We start from the raw sequence: 24,366 nt of genomic DNA, 5'->3' as shown, positions 1-24,366 counted from the left end.
ATCGTAATAGTGGACCTATACTGGCATGCTGAACCGTGGTTTGAAGTGCAGGGTTACGTTCCATCGGCGATTACGTGCTAGTTTCACATTTGCCGTCACGTACCAAGCGGTAACTCAAAGGAATGCACTCTAAAGAAAAGGTATGTTAAGTGACCTTCCCGCAGAACACGGAGACAGTCCATCGAAGAGAACAATATAGGTATTCCAGCAGATTACGAAGATCAGAATACAATTAGACAAAGAAGAAATGCGATGTCCGCATGGACAATGAACATGAAGTTTCACTTGCCCATTGTCCCTATATGCGCATCGCCTTTTCCAGATGTAATCCGTATTATGAGCTTCGCTGTGACTTCCTGTCTGCGTGTTTTGAAAAAGGTGAACTCACAGACTCATTTTAGAGTGCGTGTGTCTTACTTGCGCGAGGAACGTTTTCATCTCCTGGTTGACGTTGTGCCTGGCCATCTTGGCCTCGAGTTCTTCGGTCATGGGCAGCGTGGCGCACGGCGCCGGGTACAGCGCGCACGGGTGGTCAGCCGGCAGGGGCGGCGGCTGCACCTCCACGTAGCGCTGCGAGAGGCCCGTGTACTCGCCCGCCTGCTGGGCCTTCTCCGCGTGCCTCGCTGTTGTCGACGTCACTGCGGCAAAGACAATCAATCGTTGGCGAGTTGACTTCTTTTTCGACCATGCACCTGCGCTGCTCTAGCTATAGATAAGTGAAATATTTGGTGTGTTGACAAGATGCCACCCTGCAGCTGGCGTCGTCGGTATCGGAACTGTCGAGTGCACCTGCTCTCTAAAAAAATCCCGCACGTCTACGTTTTTTTGCATAGCGCTTGGAAGAGCCCATCGCCGCAGTCTATGGCGCGAGCTCGACAAATGACCAGCACGAAAATATGTTTAGGCCTAGAAAGAACGGTCTGCGCTGTGGTACTGAGCATGGCGGTTCACTGTGCTCAGTGCCACAGTACCTTTTTCTTAAAGTGTTAGCCGTTCAGCTCTTACCTGAAACAGCTTACGTGTAATCTTGTAGGGGGAAAAAGCACCACCTACACTGAGCCGTCCCTAAGATACCGGTACAAGTTCAGACGTGGCTGAGTGCACACTCTTAAATATTTACCGCGGGTGTAAATTACCGCGATGAGCTTGGAACACCGACCATGCATCACTTAAAGCAATCTGGAGCGTATACTTTCTCGCAAATCACTTGTGAGAGCCAATCGCTGCAATCCACGGAGGGTGCTCGACTGATGACGAGACTGGAAAAATGTTTAGTCCCAAAACAGCAGTCTGCGTTTGTGGGGTGTCAATGAACACTAATCCCAGGGGAGCGCTGACATTGCATTGGTGTCTCCCCCTCTGTGCCCCACGATCGATTAACGCCTTCTAGATCAGAAAGCATTATACTTCGTTTCCCCTTAAATCCAGACGCAGCCGACGCCACGAACTAACATGACCAATCAGACAGCCTCAAAAACATACCATCGTGGTGTTCGTCATGTTTTGCACGTGTTCTATCATCGGTGAACCAATCATAAAGAGAAAAGGCCCAGTGACTTGCGCTTTCGACGCTGCTTGATTGGTCTCATTACCTCGTAGCGTCGGCTGCATCTGGACCTAAGCTGAAACGGAAGTATAGGAGTGTTGGCTCGATCGAGGAAGGTGACGTAAAGAATCCAGTCCACGTGCCTTGTTTTGGGTAAACATTGCGCTCTGTCTAAAACAAGCTCTTCAAAGCGCCCTCCATAGTTCGATCTCCTCGCCAATATGAACGCGGGTCTTTGAATGCACCACGACAGCGAAAACACTGATGAACACCGCTTACTCTGCGGCTGTCCCTCCATGGCTGCGGCGTACTGCTTACTTCGTCGATCCATGGTTCCCGGTGGAGGCCCTGGCGGCTGGTTCGGACGGCGCTTGATGCGCTGCAGGCAGACGCAGGTGACGATGACTACGAGCACGATGGTCACCAGGCTGGCCAGCACCGGGATCATGATGAACAAGTTCAGGTAGAGCGGCGTGCTCGCGTCGCCGAAGATCGGGGACTGCATCACGCCGCCTGTGGGGACGCGTAGGAACCGGGGTGAACAATCGAAGCACGAAGGTGCTTCAAGGAATTTTCTGGAAGCATCTAGACAGCTTTAAACATTTGCGTTTGAGTGTGGGTGAATTCGTTGAAACCAATTGTCACCTCTTACGACGAGAGGGCACACTGGCGCCATCTATGAGGCAGCGCTGTAACACTTCTAATCTGCGTTTAACTGGACAAGGTTTTTCAGAGTCTGCGGGATAGAATCATTAGAAACGGTCGCATATAACATTGTCAAAAGTGTTTCAAGCCCATGGTGAAAGAATGATGCGTAGAACATTAGGAAAAGTACGCAGATCGGAAGCGTTTCAGGTCTACTCGATAGATGGCGCTAGTTTGTTTTCTGGTCGTAGAGGTCACATGGGCCGCAAACGGTATATAACGTAGTCTACCATGCTCAAACGCAAGTGTGTGAACCAGCTTATAAAGTGGCAGCTAGCGTTTCTCTCAGGTACTTAGCTTGTCTAGGGATACGTCTGTGAAAAGGCGAAGCCTTTTGGCGGGATTTCGCACAGAGACTTTGCCCCGAAGAAGCTCTTAGCGACACGAAGTGTTTCCCCACGAAAGGTTCCTTTCGGGGCGAAACGAACTGTGGGTGATAATGGCGTACCTGAGACGTATAAGGTCTCTGGCATTTATAGCCGAGTTTTGTAAAACCGAAGCCTTTTCAAATTTTGCGACCTCACGCCTGAGTTGGCCGTCTGAAAGCGACATCTGGATATTTTTATCTCGTTGGCGGTGATGGTAAATGCAAGTACCTCTCCCTGTGGTACCTATATTTTGTAAGAACGACTAACGTCACTGAACTGTTGACGCTGACGCGGACGGTACAAGTACCGATCGGCGAACCCCCGCTTAAGACACCGGATGTTTGCGTGAGTCTTCTGAAAAGAAATTCGACAGCCGCGACTGGTTCCTTGCGGACCGCGAAACCATAGAGAACGCCCGCGCGCCGTGCACTCCTTACCCCGCCACAGTGATTGACAGCTAGGGCATCCGGTCCTTACCGGGACACGGCGGTGATTTGCATCTTTCCAATCGGAACGTCGCTGAACATGTTTACGTACAGGCAGTCCCGCAAGGCGTCCTCATCAAAGCGGACTCCGAAGCTCGATTCCCACCGCCCACTAGACCAATATGGACCGAAGCGGAAGCTATCAGTCAACACAGCCAATCACGTATCTGGGACGGGCTAGCTCATCGCGCTCGTCTAGAAAACGAACCAATCAAGTACCGAATGTTGTGTCACGCGGCTGCGGTCTCTAGCCGGGTAAACTAATCAAGCGTTGAGAATGAATGGTCCGCGGTTTCTTTGGAATGGTGGTTTGACCGCGTGTGAGCCTGGATCTTACGGTGCAGCCGGGTGCGGATGGCCCAGTGACTGTTGCAAGACGCGACTGCATGTCTTTATACTGCGCTTCACGCTACGATGGACCGCAGTGGACGTTACGAGCCATGTACACTAATCCAATGCCGCGTGAGCGTCACGTGACTTTCGGGAAGAGCGCAGCGACGCGCGGAACACGTATAGTCACGTGGTACATGCAAAACATTGCATTGGCTGGGAATGTTCGGAGCGTCCCCCGCGGTTTCACGTAAGATGAAACACGGTGTAGCCGCGACAGGATTGCGTCGAGTCATTCGGGCATGACGAACCGTATGCCGACGACGCTCGTCGCGCCACGCCCGTGTTGCCTTTTCTTGGCCGACGACGGCTGAAAGGGAGGCGGCTCCCGTGAGCCGCGGACCGTGAAGAAGGGACCCTCTGACCCTGCGGGAGGCCGGGCTGCGCCCAGAATTCCTGGCCTTTCGTTTCCAGGGTCGGCGTGGGTAGAGATTTTTCACCTGGCGGTCTCGAGGGCTACGTTGCGCGCCTCGAGCAGTAATTTACGGCGGTCATGCGCGGTATGCTTTGAGGTAAACACGAGGGCGCATCCTTCGTAAGTACCGCTTTGAGGTAATTAGAACAATGAAGCTCGAGAGCAGGAGGGGAGGCGGGGTTTTAATAGCAGTGAATGAATCGTTTGAATGTTTTTACGTAAATGTTGCTACCACACTCGAATTTCTTTGTATACGATTACAGTGTACTTATAAGAGTGTTCTTTTGTGCGCCTCCTATTACCCGCTTAACGCCACTACACGTTTCTTTTTTAATTTAAATGACGTTCTGAATGTTATTAGCTCTAGATTTCCTTTGACACCGCTGTTTTTATTAGGCGATTTTTACCTTCCGCACATTGATTGGTCTGGTGAGTTTCGCTGTAAGCTGTTCTTCGCAGAATTTAGACTTCACCTTTGCTCAGATTTCAGCTTGCCTCAGGATATGCTTAAGCCTTCCCGAGTTACTGATTCGACTGCTAGTGTGTAAGATCTCATTCTTACTACTGCTCCGGATCTTATCTCTCCTGTTACTCATTTACCAAGCATTAGTGATCACTCAGCACTGCATTTTCAACTTACGCACAACCGTGTGTGATGCTCTTAAAATTACCAGACATTATTACGACCACAACAAAGGAATTTTTTACTTAATCAACAACGAACTAGCTGAGTACCTCGATGTGTTTTTAGACAACTTTGATCAGCGCTCAGTTGATGAGAATCGGAACATGTTCAAAAACAAAGTTAACTCATTCATTGCATCTTCCATTCCAGTAGGAAAAATTACCTCCAACCCTACGTTCCCCTGGTATAATGTCACACTTAAACGGTTGTGCGATAAGAAGCGTTTTCTTCGCTTTGCATAGCATTCCGACTGTGACGAACGTTGGGATGCTTGTCACTGTGCAGCTGAAACATATAAGGCAACAGTTACGAAGGTAAAACTTACTTTCTTTTTTTTTTTTTCGATCATGCCTTACCTTCAATGTTGTTAAAGAATGCTAAACAATTCTAGAACGTTGTGAATGGATCTAAAGAACGAGTCATATCACTTACAGGTTTAGATGGTGGTGTCATACCGAGTAGTCAGTGTGCCAATGTTCTAAACGGTACTTTTGTTAATATATTTTCTTACGATTTTGATTGTCTCCCAATGTAAACTTCATACAGCTTTCTGCCCTTAGTTTTCAGTTTTGACAGCATAGTGAAGCTAATAGAAAGTCTAAAATCATTGTCATCTTCTGGTGTTGACAACATTAGTTTACGTTTCTGCAACAATCTAAAGTATATAGTCCTATTTTTCTGTGCAAAATCTTTGAACAATCGCACAACTTCTCTACACTTCCCGAAGACTGGAAAATAGGAAAGGTGGTTCCACTTCACAAATACGGTAACATAGTCCTTATAACTACCGGCATATCTCCCTTACTTGTACACCCTAAAAAATTATGGAGCATGTCATTTAGTCGCACCTTGTTAACTTTCTAGATTATAATTCTCTTTTCACTCCTTCTCAGCACGGCTTTTGTAAACTTCTTCAGTGCGAAACTCAACTGTTGTCTTTTACTATTGACCTACTTTCTATTCTAGATCGTGAATCCCAGGTTGACTGCGTTTTGCTTGATTCTAGAAAAGCATTTGACAAAGTTTCCCGCAAGCTTCTACACCTCAAACTTAGTAAACTTAACATTGACTCCATCGTTTTATCCTGAATTAAACACTTTCGAACATATCGATCTCAGCTGGTTTTTACTAATTAAGCTAATTCTCACCTCAGTTCCGTCACCTAAGGCGTCCCACAAGGGTCCGTCTTAGATCCTCTATTATTTCTAATCTACATAAACGACTTACCTCTAGAATCTGTCTTCCTATGTTAGTCTCTTTGCGGAAGACTGTATCATCTGTCGCGAAATCACCGATAACTCCGATGCTCAACTTCTGCAGACTGACTTAGACACTGTTTTGGACTGGTGCAACACGTGGTATATATCTCTTAACATTAACAAATGCAAAGTGATCTGTGTATTTCCGATGTTACTCATCACCACTTTCATACGCCCTTGGTACCTCCCCCTTGGAAATCGTAACTTCCTACAAATATCTTGGAGTTCATTTTACTGATAACATGTCATGGAACGCTCAGATCTATCATATCACTGTTAACGCTAACTCCATGCTCGGTTACTGAAAACCAAATTTTACCTACAATGTCACTGAAATTACCTTTATTCAAAACCCTGGTACACTCTAAATTAGAGTACGCTGCAGCAATCTGGGATCCCGGTCACACCACACCCGTATCTAACATTGAAGCCATTGAAAACCGTGGCGCGCGATTTATCTTTTGTAATTATCATTGTTCATCCAGTGTGTCATCCATAAAATCTAACTTATCTTTCCCCCTTCTTTCTTGGCGCCGTAAAGTATTTCGTCTATCGCTTTTTCATAAAATTTACTACTCTATCCCCACTCTAAAAGAAAAACTCGTTCTCCCTCCGCCGCACATCTCCTTTCGCCTTGATCATCAGTATAAAGTTGGAATTCCCCAGTGTCGCTCCTCCGCCTACCTCGACTCTTTCATTCCCAGGTCGTCATCGGAGTGAAACCACCTCACCTCATCTTGACTGTCCATGTCACCAATTGATTATTTTAGGGATGCAAAAACCAGCCATTTTTGTCAGCAGGCACCCTGACTGCTTTTTGTCTCGTTAAAGTTTTGTACTTGTTCTAATTTTTGTATTATGTTTTGTACTTGACCCTCCCTTCTGTAATGCCGTCGGGCCCTGAGGGTACTGAAATAAATAAAAATAAACAAATAAATGTACGTGACCTGTGATGAAGAAATTATTTGATCATGAGTGGTCTGTTAGCTCACGTAAATTTGGAAATGTATCTCGTCGCTTCTCTGAAGGATGTATAAAAGCGAAACTAAACTGATGGGAAGACGCCAGTAGTGAATGTTGAAAGTAAAACGTAGTCGAGATAATGCTTAATTTTGAGGATTCATGGCGAAGTGTTCCGGTGAATGTGAGCGAACTGGAGGATTCAAGGCAAATGTTAAGAAACTATCTAGCAGCTTTCTTTGCCAGCAACACCGTTCTGAGGCACTTGAGAAGCGGAAAGTGCGCGTGCATAGGTTTAATCGGGAGCCCGTGCCTTTGACTGTGAATTCTAAGAAATGCCCGTGTTTCTGCTTTCCCATAGAGCTCTTGGAGAACCAATTACCGCACCTTAAACAAAGGTCTGTGAGTTCACTTTACTACAGGACACGGAGGCAGCCAATCACGGCGAACAGAAGGATCATGCAGATTGATTGGGTTAGTTGGTTCATACTGAAGACTAATTAAATAGCGTGAACAAGACAGACACAAAAGAAGGCACATATACGACAAAAACTGGCGCTACTCCTCGCCGTATATGTGCCCTCTTAAGTCCCTGTTTTGTTCCCGCTATTTAAATAGTTTTTAATAGAAGCATCCTAGCGAATGATTAATTTGTAATACAATCAGGAAAAAAAAAAAAAAACTCGTTGTCATTACGCACGTAGCATTTTTCATGTCCAAATATATTCTCAGATTCGTCAATCGCTGGGATCCTTCTATTGCTCGCTATGATTGGTGGTGTCCGTGTTCTGCGGGGAAATAAACTCATACCTTTTTTTTTTAGGGTGTGTGTTTTGAGGAACTAACAGAGAACGCCGTAGGTTTGGTCAGCAAATCCATCCATACTTGATTCGAACCAGTTCAGGCTGTCCTATTTAGGCAGCCAGGAAGATGAAGTATCAAGCTGCTCCGGGCGGTCCAGCCACGGCATTAAACACATAGAAGCAGTAAATTTACGGTTTCGAGATTAGGCATCTTCGTTGTATGCCGCGACACATATTATTCCGCGGTGCAAATAAATATATTTATTTATTTATTTATAGCTGATAAGGTTGAGCGCTCGAAATTTGCCATTGACGACCCAGAAAAAGCATCTATTAGTCAACACCGTCTAGAATAGTGAAGGCTTCCGAACGTCCCACTCTTCCTCCATGGAACGCCAAATTGAGCAATTGAACCCGAGCGCGATGCCGAGTGTGCTTCGACGCGTCGATTGGACACGAGGCCCAGCCGAGCACCGACGCTGCGCTCGTATCCAATCGGTGTCTTCGCTCGATCCCACAGCGATGACGTCACATTGGCCATTGAAAAACCACCTGCTGACATGTACGAAGCATACGCATGAAGCAGACATGGTTCCACAACACGTACGAGGCGTGTCAGCAGACAATTATGTGATCTTGTCTGCAGAGAAACTGTGTCTTTTGTATGATTCATGACTGAGCAATGTGACCCCGCGGGCTTAGTGACTTACAAGAGCGAGGGACAACGGCCTGCTCGCGGTCACGATCCGGCCTGAAAGAGGGGTAGTAGCTGGCCTGTCGCGATACGAAGAAAGTATACCCCCATTTTTTGGGAGGCGAACCAATTCTGCTGGTGCTATGTTCGGTCGTCGCTTTCACATCACCGGGCTAAAGAGGAAAGAAGAGAAATAAAAGGAGAAAGACAGTCTGGCATTGGAGTTGAGTCTGGCTAAATGCTTCATGACGAAATAAATATAATTTTAAGGCTGCGAAACCAATCGATTAACCTGCCTCTTAATACATTATTCGCCGACTTCATGTCCCACAGATTAATCGGCGCTTCTATGGGGTTTTCACTGGCATCAACCTCCTCGCTGCGTAACTCAACATTAAGGGCTTAATCACTGAACGATGAGGGCTTCACTGGGAAGCTCTAGGCAAACTTGTCTAATAGCTGCACTATATTGTGTAGAACGCGCTCTAACTTATGTATTCAGACATGTATGGGTGAAGTGAAAACGTAAGATCTTCCTCGATAATTATGTATTTATTAACAGAACAGAACTGAAAGAGCCAACACACCGAAACAAGTAAAACATAAGACACGTAATAACACAGTTTCTGCAGGAGGTAGACGTCCGTGGGATGCTAAAACAATTTAAATAAAACCTAAGCAAAAAAGTACGAAAGCTTATTGAAAGAAAAAAAAAAAAAAAGCAACGTTAAGAAGCAAGGAAAATGCGGAACGAAAGGAAGAGGGGTAATCTTGTTTTCGTTCTTCTAGGGAATAGGGAAACCGATAGTTGTTGAGAAGAGGAGGAAGAGGGCTGAAGCTTGCCAGTGGAACTTAGAGCAGTGGTGGGACACCCGTAGCCTCGAAGAAACGAAGGATGGCCTGGCATATCCTAACCCTCGTCTCTTGTGACCCTGTCGGGAATAGGAGCAGTGCTTAAAGTCAGCAGGGTCTCGGGGTACCTCGGATCTCTACCGAATTTCAATGTGGTCTCAAACCCCCCAGCTGAACCGGGGCGCCGGTGAGACGTGAATCACGAGTAATAGATCTTGCAATAAAGTATCGTTTTTTTTTTTTTTTTTTTAGCGCTTTAGGCTCACATTTGTGCCGTACCTTCATCAACCCCAGTCGAGCAAGTTTCGGTGAGCTCGTGGGCCGATTTCGAGTACAAATTCAAAGCAACCGAAAGTCAGCTGTTTGAAGTCCCCTTCCTGTCCAAACTATTACCAGCTAGAAAAAAAAATCGAAAGGCGCTTGTCGGGCCGTTGTGCGCGTATGTTCCTTATTATGAAGGCTTGCGTCGGGCCGTTCCCTGCCACGCTTGTCGGATAGCGTTTATAAACCATTCAAGTTGGTTTTGTGTGCACCCCTCCTGTGAAGGGTGCCCACGGATTTCGTGTTTGTCCTTCTGGATGTCCATACCATTCTTGTGAGTACGGACGGTGATGATCTCGCTGGGGTCTCCCATGCCGTACTCGTTGGTGGTGCTCACGTACAGCTGATAGAGCACGCCTGACTCGAGGTGTGGGACCGTGTAAGAAGACGTCCGGGCGTCCACGTTCACCTCCTTCCAGTCCTGGAGCCCGTCCTCGGCTCGGTAGTGCAGCACGAACCCTGCGCCAAGGCCGCCCATGTCAGTTCGTTGAAACGATAACCCGAAACGCTTTATCAAATTCCACGGGATGGACAAGAAGGTTGTTCTGATTGTATTCCCTCAGGAGATCCTTCATGTATGCAGCACGGCGATCTGTATCATGCAGTTGCATGCAGTTCGAGAGACAGAAATGCTTGCATTTAGTTTTTTGCACCTGACTCTGCTGGTCACTTGGTGTATGATGATACTGACTGCCTTTAAATTATTGAGCTTGTCAAAGAAGGAATGGTGAGCGGGATACAGCGGGGTGTGGTATACACTGGATTTCTTAAAAAAGGTTTAGAGCACTTGTAGATGACCTTCTTCTTATATGACTTTGACTTCCCGCCAAATCTACTTATGCACGAACAACAAAAGTACCATAGAGGACAGCGAGGTCCAGCTAGGTGTAGGTTACTGAAACTAGAAAGACTGTATAAAGGTCAAATTCAAGTTTAACCTGTCAGTGAATTTCAAACTCCAAATGCTGCCATTTTCTTTTTTTTTTTTTTTTTTTCTTTCTGTTTTCTTAAATATCGTTCAATGCGATGGTGTCTGCATATTTTTTTTTTTTTTTTCGTTTTCTTCAAGAATGTGTTAGGGAGAAGAAGGATCGTTGCACTTATTGGAGGGAGGGTTTGTTCGGGGCTCCGAACTCGCTCTGCTTAAAAGGATAACTGAAGATAGTAGACCTACAGAAAACAACTGACGTACATCTGTCTCGGACATTGAGCTGGGGGCTGGAACTTATAGTACATCGCTGTTTACTCGGGTAAGCGAAAAGTCGCCGATGTCCCTGCGGGATGTATCTGCTTGCTCCTTCTCGGCCGCTTGTTGTCTCTTTGATTATAGTTCTGTGAATCTTGAATACACTCCCTCTAATCTTGGGTGCAGAAGCAAACTAAAATCACAACCTATCCGAACATCAGTTGTTTTGTTCCGTTGTAAAGCTTAGGTTAAACGCTCTTCTCAAGCGTGAACGCAGAAAACACGATGACCTAGGGCAGGGGTCTCCAAACCCCGGCCCGCGGGCCAGATCCGGCCCGCGGAGGTGTTCTGGCCAGCCGGCAGAGAGCCACGGCTTTTCCAGTGACGCACGACCCGCGGCCCGCTGCTACAAAATCGGAAATAAGCGCGCGTAAGCAAACAAAGCCAATGGCTTCGCGACGCGCACCAAAAGCGTAAAGGTAGGTACCAGAAAGGATGAGAAAACGGCATCGAAACGGGGTTTTTCTCGCCACGATTTTTATCGTACGTTGTCATCACCAGTGTTACTACTCGTAGTTTCCTATTTCGTGTTCGCCTAGCTATGACGAAATTCCTTCGCGTTCTCATGTATATTGTGGTTTGTGTCTTGCGTCACAACGCTGGCATAAATTGTCATGAGATCTACACCTTCTGTCGTGTGTGAATACGCCGTAGTCCATACACGCTGTGAGTTATGCTTTGTGAGTTCTCTGGGCCACAATTGTTTTGTATTCTCATGATTACAACATTTGGATCGAAAAAAAAAAGAAAAAAAGAAAACAATACACATTTATTCACCTGGATTAAAAAAATATTGCTCTAGTTACATATTTTTTGTATGAAAATGCTTATTCAAGGTTATCTATTTCATGTTTCCTCGTCTATGTTGTCTTATTTATTTTCCGGTACCCGAGACTGCGTTCCGGTCTCCAATTCGGATCCTTAGCCAAAACTTTTGGAGACTCCTGGCCTAAGGGAATTAAAATGCCGAGAACAGATAACTTCTTTTACTTTTACCGTAAGACGCGAATCGATCAGCAGTTGCTGTGGTAGGGATCCATAACAAAGGAAAGCAACATTCCTTTCGGTTTATAACTCACGTCGACACTACACACCGTGATCGCCCTTGCAAGAGGGCGGGTTAGAGGTGAATGCCCGAAAGGAAATTAGCTTTGAGTTTCATTACCTCTGACGCCCGTCGGGAACTGCTGATGCCAGGTGACAGTGATGGAGGAATGACTCGTGCCGGAAACAAACACCTTCGGGGGAGGCGGCACGTCTGAAAACAAATGCGGCAGGCGCGAGACACTCCGGATTAATTACGCCGCGCTGGGACATGTTGCTTTACGGCACCAGTATACTGTATATACTACCTACCGAAACCGAAGGTGGCAGTTAGACACGTGGTCAGTGAAAAATTTTTTTTTAAATTTTTTTAACGTGCTGTTTGACATTCGACAGTTGCATTGAGCTCAGTCGGAACGTATCTCGGAAAGTTCGTAAAGAATGAACTGATTTTTGTTTTTTGTTTAATCCTTGGTACGCTTTCCTGCATCGCGTATTTCCGCTACAACTGCATTCTAAGAAATGCCTGCGCGTCAACTTACCCACAAAACACTCCAAGAGCCAATCTCTGCGATCTACGAAATCGGCTCAGCGAATGATGAGGCGGAACATCTATTTAGACCACAAAATGAAGTCTGCTCTGTGGCATTACGCAATGCAAAACGGCATGTTTGCATTGCGTAATGCCACAGAGCAGACTTCATTTTGTGGTCTAAATAGATGTTCCGCCTCATCATTCGCTGAGCCGATTTCGTAGATCGCAGAGATTGGCTCTTTGAGTGTTTTGGGGGTAAGTAGACGCGCAGGCATTTCTTAGAGTGTGGACGCTATTCACGTAGTTGGAGGAGGTCTTCGTTACGAGCAGCAAGTATAGGAAAACACCGACGGCAACACGTTGCTTAGGAAATGATCGCACAATTTCGTGCAGTCTTTAGGAATATCATGGATGAACTGATTTCTGCTAACCCGGGAGTTTTTTTTTTTTTTTTCTCTCTCATGAGTAGTTGCAGGAACGCACACACACTGCCGACCAGCACTGGGACAACCTTTAAAAGAAATCTTTTGGGAAAGCTGCGTGCGCTCGAGCACCTTGGGAACTATCCGCGCTTATTTTTCATGCTTCCGGATTACTAAAGCAAGTTGTGTCCGAGAATTGCCTGGCTCTCGGAGGCTCTAATCCTTATAGTTATGTTATGCTCCGGTTCGACTTGCGATGGACCGCGGGGGCCATCCCAGCTAATCCAGCACCGTGGACATATCACGTGAGTACGCGTCCCTCAACGTCTCTGCGGCCGTCTCGAAGGTCACGTGATTGGCCTCGATGGCCCGTAGCGTCCTCAGGGGTTCATCTCGAAAGCTGAAACGGAGCGTAGTTGTTGCCCGTTCGTCACTAACCTTATTCTTGCTGTAGAAGCCCGATATGTAGAAATTTGAATCACATTACCGATCATATTCCCATTGTGACTGAGATTCATAGGGTTCACTGCATCTAAAATTAAGTCAAACAAGTTATTGGGGAGGATGTGGTCGCACGCCCTACCTCCGTCGAGGGTCTTGACGTGCAGCTCGTGGGAGGCGACGCCGGAGCCAGCGGCGTTGTAGGCCTTGACGACGACCGAGTACTCGGTGCCTCGCTGCAGGCCCGTGAGGAAGAACTCGTGGCTCGTGTTGGGCTTGAACTCGCTGGTCCGGAACGAGTACGGCTGTCCCGATGACGTGGGCTTGTAGCCGATGTAGTAGCCGAGCAGGTCGCCGTTCCACTCGTCCGGAGGCGGCGGCTGCGTTGCACAAGCATTGGTTGGCAAAGAAGTTTAATACCAAAATGACCGGTTCGGCTAGTCGGGTAAATATAGCGAGAGAACACAGGTAGTGCCATGGACAAGGACCTGGCGAACGGGGCAATCGCCATTCCTGCACTTGTGCTTTGCAATCGTGCTATTTGTGTCTTGCTGATTATAAAAGCTTCCAATCTCAGCAGCGCTACTTCGGGCCTTGGGACCGGATGAACATACGATCAAATAGGTTCTACTCAGAGCAATAAAGCGAAATACAGCTAAACAAAAGGTGTCATGGTTTTTTACATGATGGCAACTCATTCCAGCTGTGAATGTCTGAGTGCTCCGTTTCATACTTAGTGCACAATGTTGTAAAAGCTACTGGCGGGAGTACATGGTTTCATATCCAGCGTGCCCGTGCACTTTAAAGGAGCTGTGCAACAATTTCAGGGCTTTGCTTAAATAATTGTGGAAGTTGATGCCTGACACTTCTGCAGTGATCTACAGAAAACAGATTTTACCTGGATACCCTAGTTTTTATTTAAAAAAATGAAAAAGATCCAGGTTTTTGTCGCCTCTCAACTCGTGCATCGTCTTCCGGGTCACGTGCACAGTGACGTCACTTGAGTAGGCGCGGAGTTCCGGAAAAGTTCTCTCTTTAGAGCCATCAGCGAGCAGCGAGAACTCATCCGCTCGCGACCGCGTGACCACCCGTCCGGCGCTGTCCCCCTCCCCCTCCGGCTTCTGGCGGCTGTTCGCGGTTTTGTGGACCTAGGATAGATGGCGCCACTAAAACTGCGTAAATAAAAGTTTTGTCGATGATACCAGGGTTTTGACGCATTTATATATATATGTTGGAACGACAAGACTTATAAAAAAGTTACCTTTTATCGAGCAGGTAATCGCACAACTTGTTATCTTTCTTACAACTACCCAAGTGACGTCACGCCGCTTGTTTCTCATGACCGCCGCTCGTGGCTGCAGGTCGGGAAATATTCCAAGTTTTGCCTCGCTATTACGCGGCGGAATCGCAACATTTCGATGAAAGGAGGTGTGTTTTCTGCCATTTGTGACAAGGTGAACAAAATCAAAGGCAGAAAATGCCAATTCTTTCAACGTTAAAATCGTTGCGCAGCTCCTTTAAACGCTAAATCAAAGACAAGCTCGCGCCAGCATTTTTGGCAGCGTTGTACACTAAGTATAAGACGGAGTGAAGTTGAGACGGATGTGTTTGAAGATGTCATCCCAGTAATATATTTTTTTCTGTTTTAGTCAACGATATCGCCTGGAAAGGTCATGATGAAGCTTAGGCAACACCACACAGCAGTGTTACCTGGACTTTTTTTTATTTACGTTGTAAATACAACGTCTTTCTCGCATTCCGTTTAAAGTATTCGACGTCACGTTTTCACAAGTTATGCGCGTTACATGTTCAATCCCTGCACGCCGCGGCTGTTAAAGGAAACTTATGTACATGGTGTTCTTTTAAGGCTTTACAGATTTGTCTTAAAAAAGCCGTGAAAGCTACACTTATGCGGTTTGTGTAGGTTAGCTGTACTGCCAGGGGGACATGGTATAGGGGGCTAATCGGAACGCTTAGTCGGCTAATTAAGTAAAAATTGTTAATTAACTTTTTAATGGGTGAAAATAGACATGTCGTTTCAATTTGAAACTTACTGAGCGTCATCGAAAACCACTAAATTAGTAATTTTTGAGAAATACTTTGAGCGCGTGAGTGCGTGAGAAGCGCAGTAGTGCGTTGAAGTCACCACTCGTGCAGAAGGAGAAAGGCTACCGGTGAGGGGGGGCGGGGGGGGGGGGGGGGCGATAAGGTGTCCGTGCGATTTTTTTCGTCTCTTATCACAGCCACAGCCAAAGTGTAGAACCGAAATTTGTATCGGTTCCGTTCAGTTCCGGCCGGTTCAGTTCCGGAGAGCAGAAACAACGGTTAAAACCGGTTCGAACCGGTTTGAACCGCTAAATTGAGAATATATTTTCTGCGTTGTTTTGGTTGAATGCGCCATTTCCGCCGTGAAACGCGTAACTGTAATGTTTTCGTTTTATCATTCGTATAACTTATTTTTATATAAAAAATTGAGTTATTTAATTTCAATGCAGTAGTAAAAAAAATAAATAAATGAACGTAAAAAAAAAAAAAAAAAAAAAAAAAACGTCGTGTTTATACCAGTCAGCATCCATTTGTTTACCTGAGTCACATACATTTTACCTGAATCGGAAGCTTGTCACCAAGTGCCGCCTAAAACACCCGTGATTAGTACAATTTTTACTTCGCAGTATTAAAAGTTGAATCGTAGTTGTGCTCTCGAACTAAGGAATTAATTAAGGTGCATAAAATATGACATGGGTACCTCGTCGCCAAACATACTGTGAAGTATAGTTTACGAAATATGTTTCACAATATATACGATGACGACGCAACTGAGCTAAAAGCAATAGTATTTTCACTGATAATGCAATTGATGCAAATGTACAAGCGGGCTGGAAAATAGTGGCGGTAATAATCCAGAAGGGGAACAAGGGCGACAAAAGATAAGCACATAATCTTTGTCTCCCTTGTTCTCCTTCAGAAATTATTATCATCACTATTTTCAAGATGTCACGAAAGTTTTCGGAAAAGCCATTTCAGTCTACATTTTACAAAAACACTTTGCTACAATCAACTCTTGTTTTCTTAACTAACATTAGTTATACTCAGCACCGTGATGCAGGCGAAGAAGCATGCAGAAAGGAGTGGTCAAAGTTGTTCACTCTAATCTATGCGAACCTTCGTACTCTAATCGAATTTGGCCTAAAATAGCGCGTACCCGAGTGAACTTTTTCTTATACAGGATAAACTGGCATACCATTGCTGTTGAAAGTTTGTTCTGACAAGATGCTGGTCAATTCAATTTGCAAATAAACATCACCCTTGATCATTGATATGTTTTCGTTAAATAGAAGAAAGTAGCATTTCATGCTCTACTCGACATGGCAGCTACTAAATCGGTCACTTTCTGACGGCCTGCGTGCGTAATCGTCATTGTTAAGCCCCGCGCCCCTGTGTACTTTGTTTTTGTCCAAGCCCCTCAGACACATAAAATTGCTGCTCAACATATAAAAGGGACAATAACATTCTTCTATATGTTTCACCAACTTATATATGTGTGAGGAACACAGTTATTTGAATCAGCTTCAAAACAATAAATTACCCCCACCCCCCCCCCCCCCCCCCCCCCAAGGCTCCCCTCAAATCAACTTATACACGTGCCTATCGAGGGTAAAAACTCGAGAAACGATTTCCGGAACATCTTTCAGGATACTTTTGGGGTGCTTTTACTTATGACGTATATATTTACGGTGATCGGCCCTTTATTTATGTTGTCAAATCTTCAGTAAATCATTAAATACACTTTTTATTATCATCGATAAATTTGCCTGTATGAAGTTCTCATAACCGCTGGAGACCGACACGAAGGGACGATTACTCTAAACCAGTCAGCTGTTGAATTTGCGGAAACGTGCTTTTTGTTCGCTGTTTTGGCACTGTGAAACGCAGGGTTCGCGAGGTATTGCAGAAAATGACTGCGCGGCACATAATAGATCTGAGGGCTACTACACACGAAATGAGCAAGAAAGGATGAGATAATAAGTGATATCCTTTAAAAGATTCCCGATACGCGATGCCATAAAGGAATTGCATAGTGATGTAATGATATTCCTATAGCACGAAGAGCCGACTATATATATATATATATATCATTTGGACATCGGCTCGCATGAGCTCTAAAACCTTGCTCAACACTGTCTCGGGAGGCTAATGTTATGTGCGGTTTTACGTGTACTTGTTTTGGCCATTCACGTTACAACTCTGGCATTTATCATTCATGTTTTCTAACATTTTATTAGACTGTCGCATATCATTTATTTATTGTAGATTTATTTATTACGTACGCAGACCATGATAGTCCAAGCAGGAGTGAATACACCCAAATATACTATCCACATTACAAGAAAAACATATACCGGAAAACCTTCGACAAAAATGCAACAAAAACAAAATTATACAGAAACACAAGAAGCAACCAGCAGTAAGACGTAAAGGATCAATAAGAAACCTATGCAGTCATGTAATGGGAAGAGGAAAGTTCCTCAGTAGGAAGAGAATTTCGGTCATTAATCGTCCCTTGGAAAAAAATAAGAAAAAAAAAATCGCGAGCCTGCTATATGTACAGGTTTTCTTTGTATGTATTTTTCAATTAAATGCAGATTATGGTTTTTAGAAATGCAGTGAAAGCTACAAGAAATGCCGTCTGCGCGAGTGAGTTAGACGGCCAGGCGGGCATTACGGTCGAGGGAGAATGCAACTAATAAATGACTAATTAGCCAACATTCACTAATTACGTTCACTTGTTTATGTTAAAGAAATGGAGGCAATCAATGTTGAAGGCCAGCCCAGTTTTCGTTTTTTTAGATCGTGGATCGAGCACGCACTTGGAGTATATTGATTGTCAAATTTTGTTCTGGAAATCTGTGCACACCCGAAAACTAAACGCGCGATGCCCGCTGGAAGGACAACCCTGATTTGTCGCCGGAAGGTCCCGTGTTAATGACGAAATTTGCGTCACTTTTTGCTTCACAGCGCGTCGAAGCACTCACTTTTTGTTGAGTAGGTTATGTTCAGGTTGCTTTTTCAACCCCCCCCCCCCCCCCTCATTATTAAAATGTCTTTCAGTGATATCGCGCAGCTCCCACGGCGTGCTCGGTCTAGGATTTAAAAAACTGAATGGGCTGGCCTTCAACATTCATTGCCTCCGTTTCTTCAACATAAACATGTGCCCTAACACGTCTAATTAAAATAGTAATTAGCTAATTTTTGTTAATTATTCATCTATTAGTTGCATTCTCTCTTGAACATAATGTCCGCCTGGCCGTACAACTCACCCGCACATACTGCATTATTGTGGATTTCACAACTTAAAAAAAAAAAAGAAATTGTATTCGATAAAAGAAATAAATAAATAATAACTGCATGTATACCTCAGAACTGTACAATCTGGACATCTTCCTTTGCTAAAGTTACGAACATCGTATTTCACCAGGGAACTAAACTGTTTAACATTGTTCGCTCCTGACGTCATCGCACTAGGTGTCATTGCGATTTGTTCTTGCTGAGAAAATCGAATTCGTTGGTGCAAAATGGACGCTGCAGAAGGTTTGCGCTCAGTGCCAGCCATGTATTTGACAGACACAAATTATTCTCGCTTGGTGCAGCGTTCTGAGAAACGGCAGGAATCTGCGCAGGGATGTGCGGGATGTGGACAGCGGGTGCGATTTTCTCCTCAGCTTCGTCTAACTCCGATGAAGTGCGGGGGGTTGGGGAGGCGGGGGGGGGGGGGGGGGGGGGGGGATCAGCGTTTGCAGTCCAATTTAGCGGTTTCCACACTTGCCACCACCGCAGATGAGCTTAGCGAGCTCTGCATTTGACACCAATAAGTTTAACGACAAAATATTATTGAAAACAAACTGGTCCGCCGCCAAACCAGGATTGTTTGTACCGCCCGAGCGTACCTCCCTCACCTCTGTCGCCTAACCGATGTCATAGCGCCGGACCGCAAAATCCTGACGTTTTCGATGCGGGATGCGCGCTTTCAGGAGAAATCCCCCATATTTCTCCCTTATGCAAATACCGCTTTGTAACACAGTATGTTTTAGAAAACTACTCCCCGTCCCCCTTTTTTTTTACAGCGAAGCTGTTTATCGCTATTGTCCTGTGGATCTTTCGTGTGCGGCAACAGAAATGACGTTTCGGCTTCGTGACGTCACGACTTCGTGTCACGTGACGTCGGTTTCCCGCTAAATCTAGCCGGAAAATTGACGTCACGTGAGCTCAACACTAATACAGTTTCCCCGCTAAGTTTAGCGGGAAAATTGACGTCACTTGACACGAGGTGTTGACGTCATTTGACGTCACGACTTCGTGTCACGTGACGTTAACACCAATGCAGTTTTCCCGCTAAATTTAGCGGGGAATTAGACATCACGACTTCGTGTCATATCACCTATGAACAAATTCAGCGGCAGGAGGAGAGGAGGAGGAAACGAAGAGAAGGAGGGAGACGCACCGCCCTGGTTTTGTCGTCGTTCCAAGCGCTTGCGTGCCTAGTTTCCTTTCCTTCCGCCGGGTGGTGGTCCAGTCACGCGTGTCTAGTTCCCTCCGGCTCCTCGGGCCGGCAATAGTCCTCGAGATGTGTGTGCGTGCCTTTCGTTACGATGACCACCGATCAAGACATAAAATGTGTTCTTACCTTTGTTCAAAATTCTGTGTCACGTCTGTGTCGTGTGTTAAACAGCTCGCTGGGCATCCACCTTCACAAAGTGGAATGGCTCGTCTTTTTTTTTTTTTATTTTTATTTTTCAGGGAATACTTCTTATTCCGGGGGGACTCCCTTCCCTCCCCCGTTTGGGGGTGTTATTCGGCATTTATATTTCTGTTACTTGTTAACAGTAATTCTCCAGCGCTTTTATTTTGCTCACAAAAACTGTGAAGTTTAAACAAAATACGAAGGTGTTTAAAGCTTGCGGAACGACACTCCTGTGAGACCTACTGCAACTTCCAACGTTCGACTGCCCCTCTGAGGCCACTATAAATCTTTCTTTTCAGGTATCCCTTACGTATAGTAACATCGGCTTAATAAATCACGTTTAGTCCTTTCAGTGCTTCTATTCTCGGGGACAACTTGCTGAGGCAGTCCAGCAACATGAAAACATGTATGGGTGCCTCAATGATGTGTAGATGCGAAATGGGTCGTGCAACAGTCTTTGTACTTTTAGTAAATTCCGCTAAGAACTAGTCTCTGATATTGATAACTTGCAAAATCACCCACTAGTTTTCCTCTCCGCGCAATGGCAGACGACGCAGAAAAAAATCAAGGAAAGAAGCAGCTTTCCCCTTTTCAGCTGGTTATTGGAACGAGCAGCCACGTGGTCTGACGCTAACTATGTACCGTTAGTGTTCATCATAGTCATGCGCTGAGGCAGGTAAAGCTTAGATTTAGAGTATGGGCTGAGTCTCAGACATTGTTCGAGTTCGGCTAGTTTCATCCTCCATTGAACACGAGCCATCACCCAAATGTTTGGATATCGTGATTGTCATGAACCAGAGCACTTTGCTCCGGCTCATGGCAGTCGAGAATGTCAGGGTGTCACGTGACTCGCGAGGCGAAGTCGTGATGTAATGTGACGTCAGGGTATCAATAACACTGCTAAATCTAGTGACTTTCTCAATTTTAATCGTCTTGACACAGTGATTCACGGGACGTCACGGGGTCACGTGACATAACATTACTTGACGGCATGCTTTGACGCCATGACATCACGTCATGGCGTCCTATTACATAGTCCTAATACAGAGCATCACAAAACCCCACAGTTTCTCATACATTGCAATTATGTCTATTAAGACTTTGTCAATACATAGAAATACAGCTTCCAATTGTTTACTCTCAAATATGCATTTTGTGATACTAATAAAAATAAATACATACTGTGAGCCGTTTGGAACCGGTTACCGTTATATTTTTTTTTACGGTTCAGCTGCGGTTCAGTTCCAAGATGGCGGCGAAGATTTCGGTTCGGTTCAGTTCCCGTTCGGCTAAAAATAACGGTTCGGTTCCGGTTTTCGGTTCGGTTCCATTTCGACACACTGGCCCCAGCTTTGTACCTGTTGTACGAGTGGTACCTTTAGCGCACTACTACGCTTCCCACGCGCTCAAGGTATTTCTGAAAATGATTGACTCAGTGGGTTTGGATGACGCTCAGCAAGTTTCTAATTGGAACAATATGTCTTTTTTTTTAACTATCCGACTGATCGTTATGATTACCTTCATATAATATGTCCCCCTGGCCATATAATCCACCTGCACAAACCGCATAAGTAGCTTTCACGGCTTTTTTAAAACAAATCTAAACTAAAAAAGAAAAAAAAAGAAAAACATTTTGTATGGTGCCGATTTCGAACACTAGGTTTCCCGCACACGTTCACGGTGTCATGCATTCACCAGGGTTTTTTCTGAACTCCTAAATACGCAACAGAACCTGTCGTCTTCACTTTGTGTTTTGACTACTAGGTACACATTTCACTAATATTTTTACGTGTAATTAATCTCAATATTAACTTTGAAAGACTGCGCCTCGAAGGGTCAAAAGCAAAGGGGAATACGTGTTAGTTTTTCATTCACTCCCCTTTTTAAAACATTTTATATATCTATATTTAGCTGTCTTCAACGCTGACGTGCGTAAAAGCACGGGGTGTTACTTTACCGCAAAATAATATTTTTGCGAGCCTACATAACGCCACCGTAGTCGCCCCAACTTTGACGCCGTCAGCCACGATGGAATGCAGAGAACTCACCTTCCACGATACTCGCGCCGTGCTCGGTCCCCTCGCTTCAACGTGGAAGTCCGTCGGGGGCGCGCTGGGCTCTGAAACCAAAGCAACAACAGGCGAAAGCGTAAACAGGGAAGCGTGCTTTTCCCCGACTTGCTGATGTTTACGTTCGAGAGAGCAGCGGGAGCTTGCAAATCAAAGCCACTGGCATTTCATATGTGATAGACGTGAACCCGACACAGAGTCCTGTGCAATAAGTGCTACTATAAGGCAATTGCGAAGCAATGATTGTGAACAATTAACGACGGACTGCGCTTCTAGGATGCCAGAAATGATGTAATTGGAATATTGTAGCGTCTGTACGGAGGTACTGCGCTGCTCTGCAGATTCATATCCTTATGTCCGGGACTCGCGTGCCCAAACGGCACAAAGATGGCTGGTGGACCGTACCGAGAACTCCTGTAGTATTTTCAGCTCCGTGCGTTATCTCATATAACTAATTAATTCTAAAGCCAATATGGTTTTGCATTGTTTTTAGATGCTGTAAATATCAGTAACTTAGGTGGCAGTGTTACCGGTATCGGCGAAATAAATAAATCGAACGTGCTGCTTGCTTCCAAGGCGAGGGCATACACTTTTCCATCAGAATCCGATCTTTGATCATCATATATATCAGCCAAGTCATCTCAATATGTGCGCCTTCTTTAACATGTAATGGCAACTAACACGAGACGCACGATGAGGCAGATTTTGCGAAAAGTGCATGTCGCCTTTCAGCGTTTACAGTATGCCTCTTTACGTCGCCGCTATTCTTGACTTGGAAGGTGTACCTCGTCCAGGTATCGAAGCCACTTCGAAGATTGTCGCTGTAAGGTGCACATTGTGTGGCGTGTATGTAGCGACTTCATATGTTACGCGGGTAGAAATCGAGTGAGAGGGTGGAGACGAGACCGAGCGGGAACGTCAGAACACAGAGTTCTGGTTGGAATGGTTAGTGGGTAGACGAAACGCCAGCTGATTTTGTCTCTGCTCGCTCTTCGAACGTTTCCCCCTCCCCCTCGGTTTCTACACGTATAGTCCCTGACGTCTTGAAGAACGTAGAGCGTGACTTATTATGTTAATTGACGATCCGTGCTTCCTGATTTGCTCTTCGGCGTACTTGTCGGCTAATGCCGAGCTTTCATTGGCTGCAAAGCGGTAATGAGAAGTGCGGGACTCGCCCACCCCCTGAGTTTCTTAAAGGAACCACAAAATGATTTTCAACTTCTTCCTCCTTAGCCTTCCTCCTCAACTCAAAATGTAAATGAGAATTCAAGTGGTGGTGACGTGTTTGGGCACCGGAGGCGATGGCTCCATGCTTTCGCCGTGCTCTTTAGGGATACCATATAAAGAACTTGTCATTCGCAGGTGATGATCAGTGGCCACGAACGTGAATCCAAATATTCGTCGACGGATTGATTGTTGACGATCGAAGATAGGCGCCGAAAAAACAAGGACGAGAAGAGACGTAAACACTGGCGCCAGTGTTTACGTCTCTTCTCGTCCTCGTTTTTTCGGCGCCTATCTTCGATCATGAACCAACTGGCCCAAATTGTCATCTTAATGATTGTTGACGAGCGCGTACGTCCGAGTGACGCAGTTCACGTTTCCAGTGCGTGAGCTGGGGCCGGCTGACGTGCCTTGGGTACCGCGGGTGTATCACAGTGAAAAGGCGGAGAGCTTCCGAAAGGAGGCACGAAATAGTCGGCTATATTTTAAAATTTTCGTACCGAAAAGCAGGCTTTTGACCTTTTTACCCCTGTCGGTCCACTAAACAATATGCGATTAGTAAAATCCCAATATAATAAAATCATTTATTCCAGCCGACACGACCACAAGAAACACCAATAACGCGGTGCCCCCATCGTACGCTTCCCCGTCCTAGATCGCCTGGTTTTGCATTCTGTTTTACTACTGGACACTTCGTACGATTGAGGAGGCAGTTAGTGTACGCCAGAATAGCGTGTAATACGGCGTGAGTATTAGGTAGCGTACCTTCCTCTCCCGTGTGAAGCTTGACCGGCGTAGAAGCTTGGCCCACACCGACGGAGTTTTCGGCCAGGATGTTGAGCTGGTAGGTGGAGCCCGGATGCAGGTCCCCTACCAGGGCGGACGTCTGGGAGCCGGGCACTGCCACCTCCTGCAGCCGGTGGGCTGCGCCTTGAAGGAGAATAGAATTAAATAAAACGAGGGCCCGAGTTTGGCATTCCTCCCGGCAAAGGCTCTTCCGTCGTAATAACCTTTATTTATTTTTCTTACTCCCTTGGCGATAACAATCAGAATTATATTAATCATCTGGGCTCTAAGAAGTCTAAAACGAATACCTTCCCGCAAAGCACTTGCCAATTACGGTATTCTGCGGAGGGGGCTCGACGGGTGACAATACTGGAAAT

General features: G+C 45.7%; 1 protein-coding gene across 1 annotated transcript in view; it reads right to left on the bottom strand.

The window, feature by feature from the left end:
• LOC8025647 (Down syndrome cell adhesion molecule-like protein Dscam2) overlaps window positions 1–24,366 on the bottom strand; it is a 55,458-nt gene that overhangs the window by 3,778 nt on the left and 27,314 nt on the right. The window contains exons 8-14 of the mRNA XM_040218585.2: window positions 23,969–24,133; window positions 21,959–22,029; window positions 13,314–13,551; window positions 11,895–11,987; window positions 9,751–9,942; window positions 1,826–2,059; window positions 418–638 (exon numbers count right to left, since the gene is read on the bottom strand). Coding sequence (XP_040074519.1) covers window positions 418–638; window positions 1,826–2,059; window positions 9,751–9,942; window positions 11,895–11,987; window positions 13,314–13,551; window positions 21,959–22,029; window positions 23,969–24,133 — 1,214 coding nt within the window. The remainder of the gene's footprint in view (window positions 1–417; window positions 639–1,825; window positions 2,060–9,750; window positions 9,943–11,894; window positions 11,988–13,313; window positions 13,552–21,958; window positions 22,030–23,968; window positions 24,134–24,366) is intronic.

Source organism: Ixodes scapularis, unplaced genomic scaffold (assembly GCF_016920785.2).
Source record: "Ixodes scapularis isolate PalLabHiFi unplaced genomic scaffold, ASM1692078v2 PGA_scaffold2__306_contigs__length_199485367, whole genome shotgun sequence".
Taxonomy (NCBI): domain Eukaryota; kingdom Metazoa; phylum Arthropoda; class Arachnida; order Ixodida; family Ixodidae; genus Ixodes; species Ixodes scapularis.
This window is presented reverse-complemented; position numbering and strand designations above follow the sequence as displayed.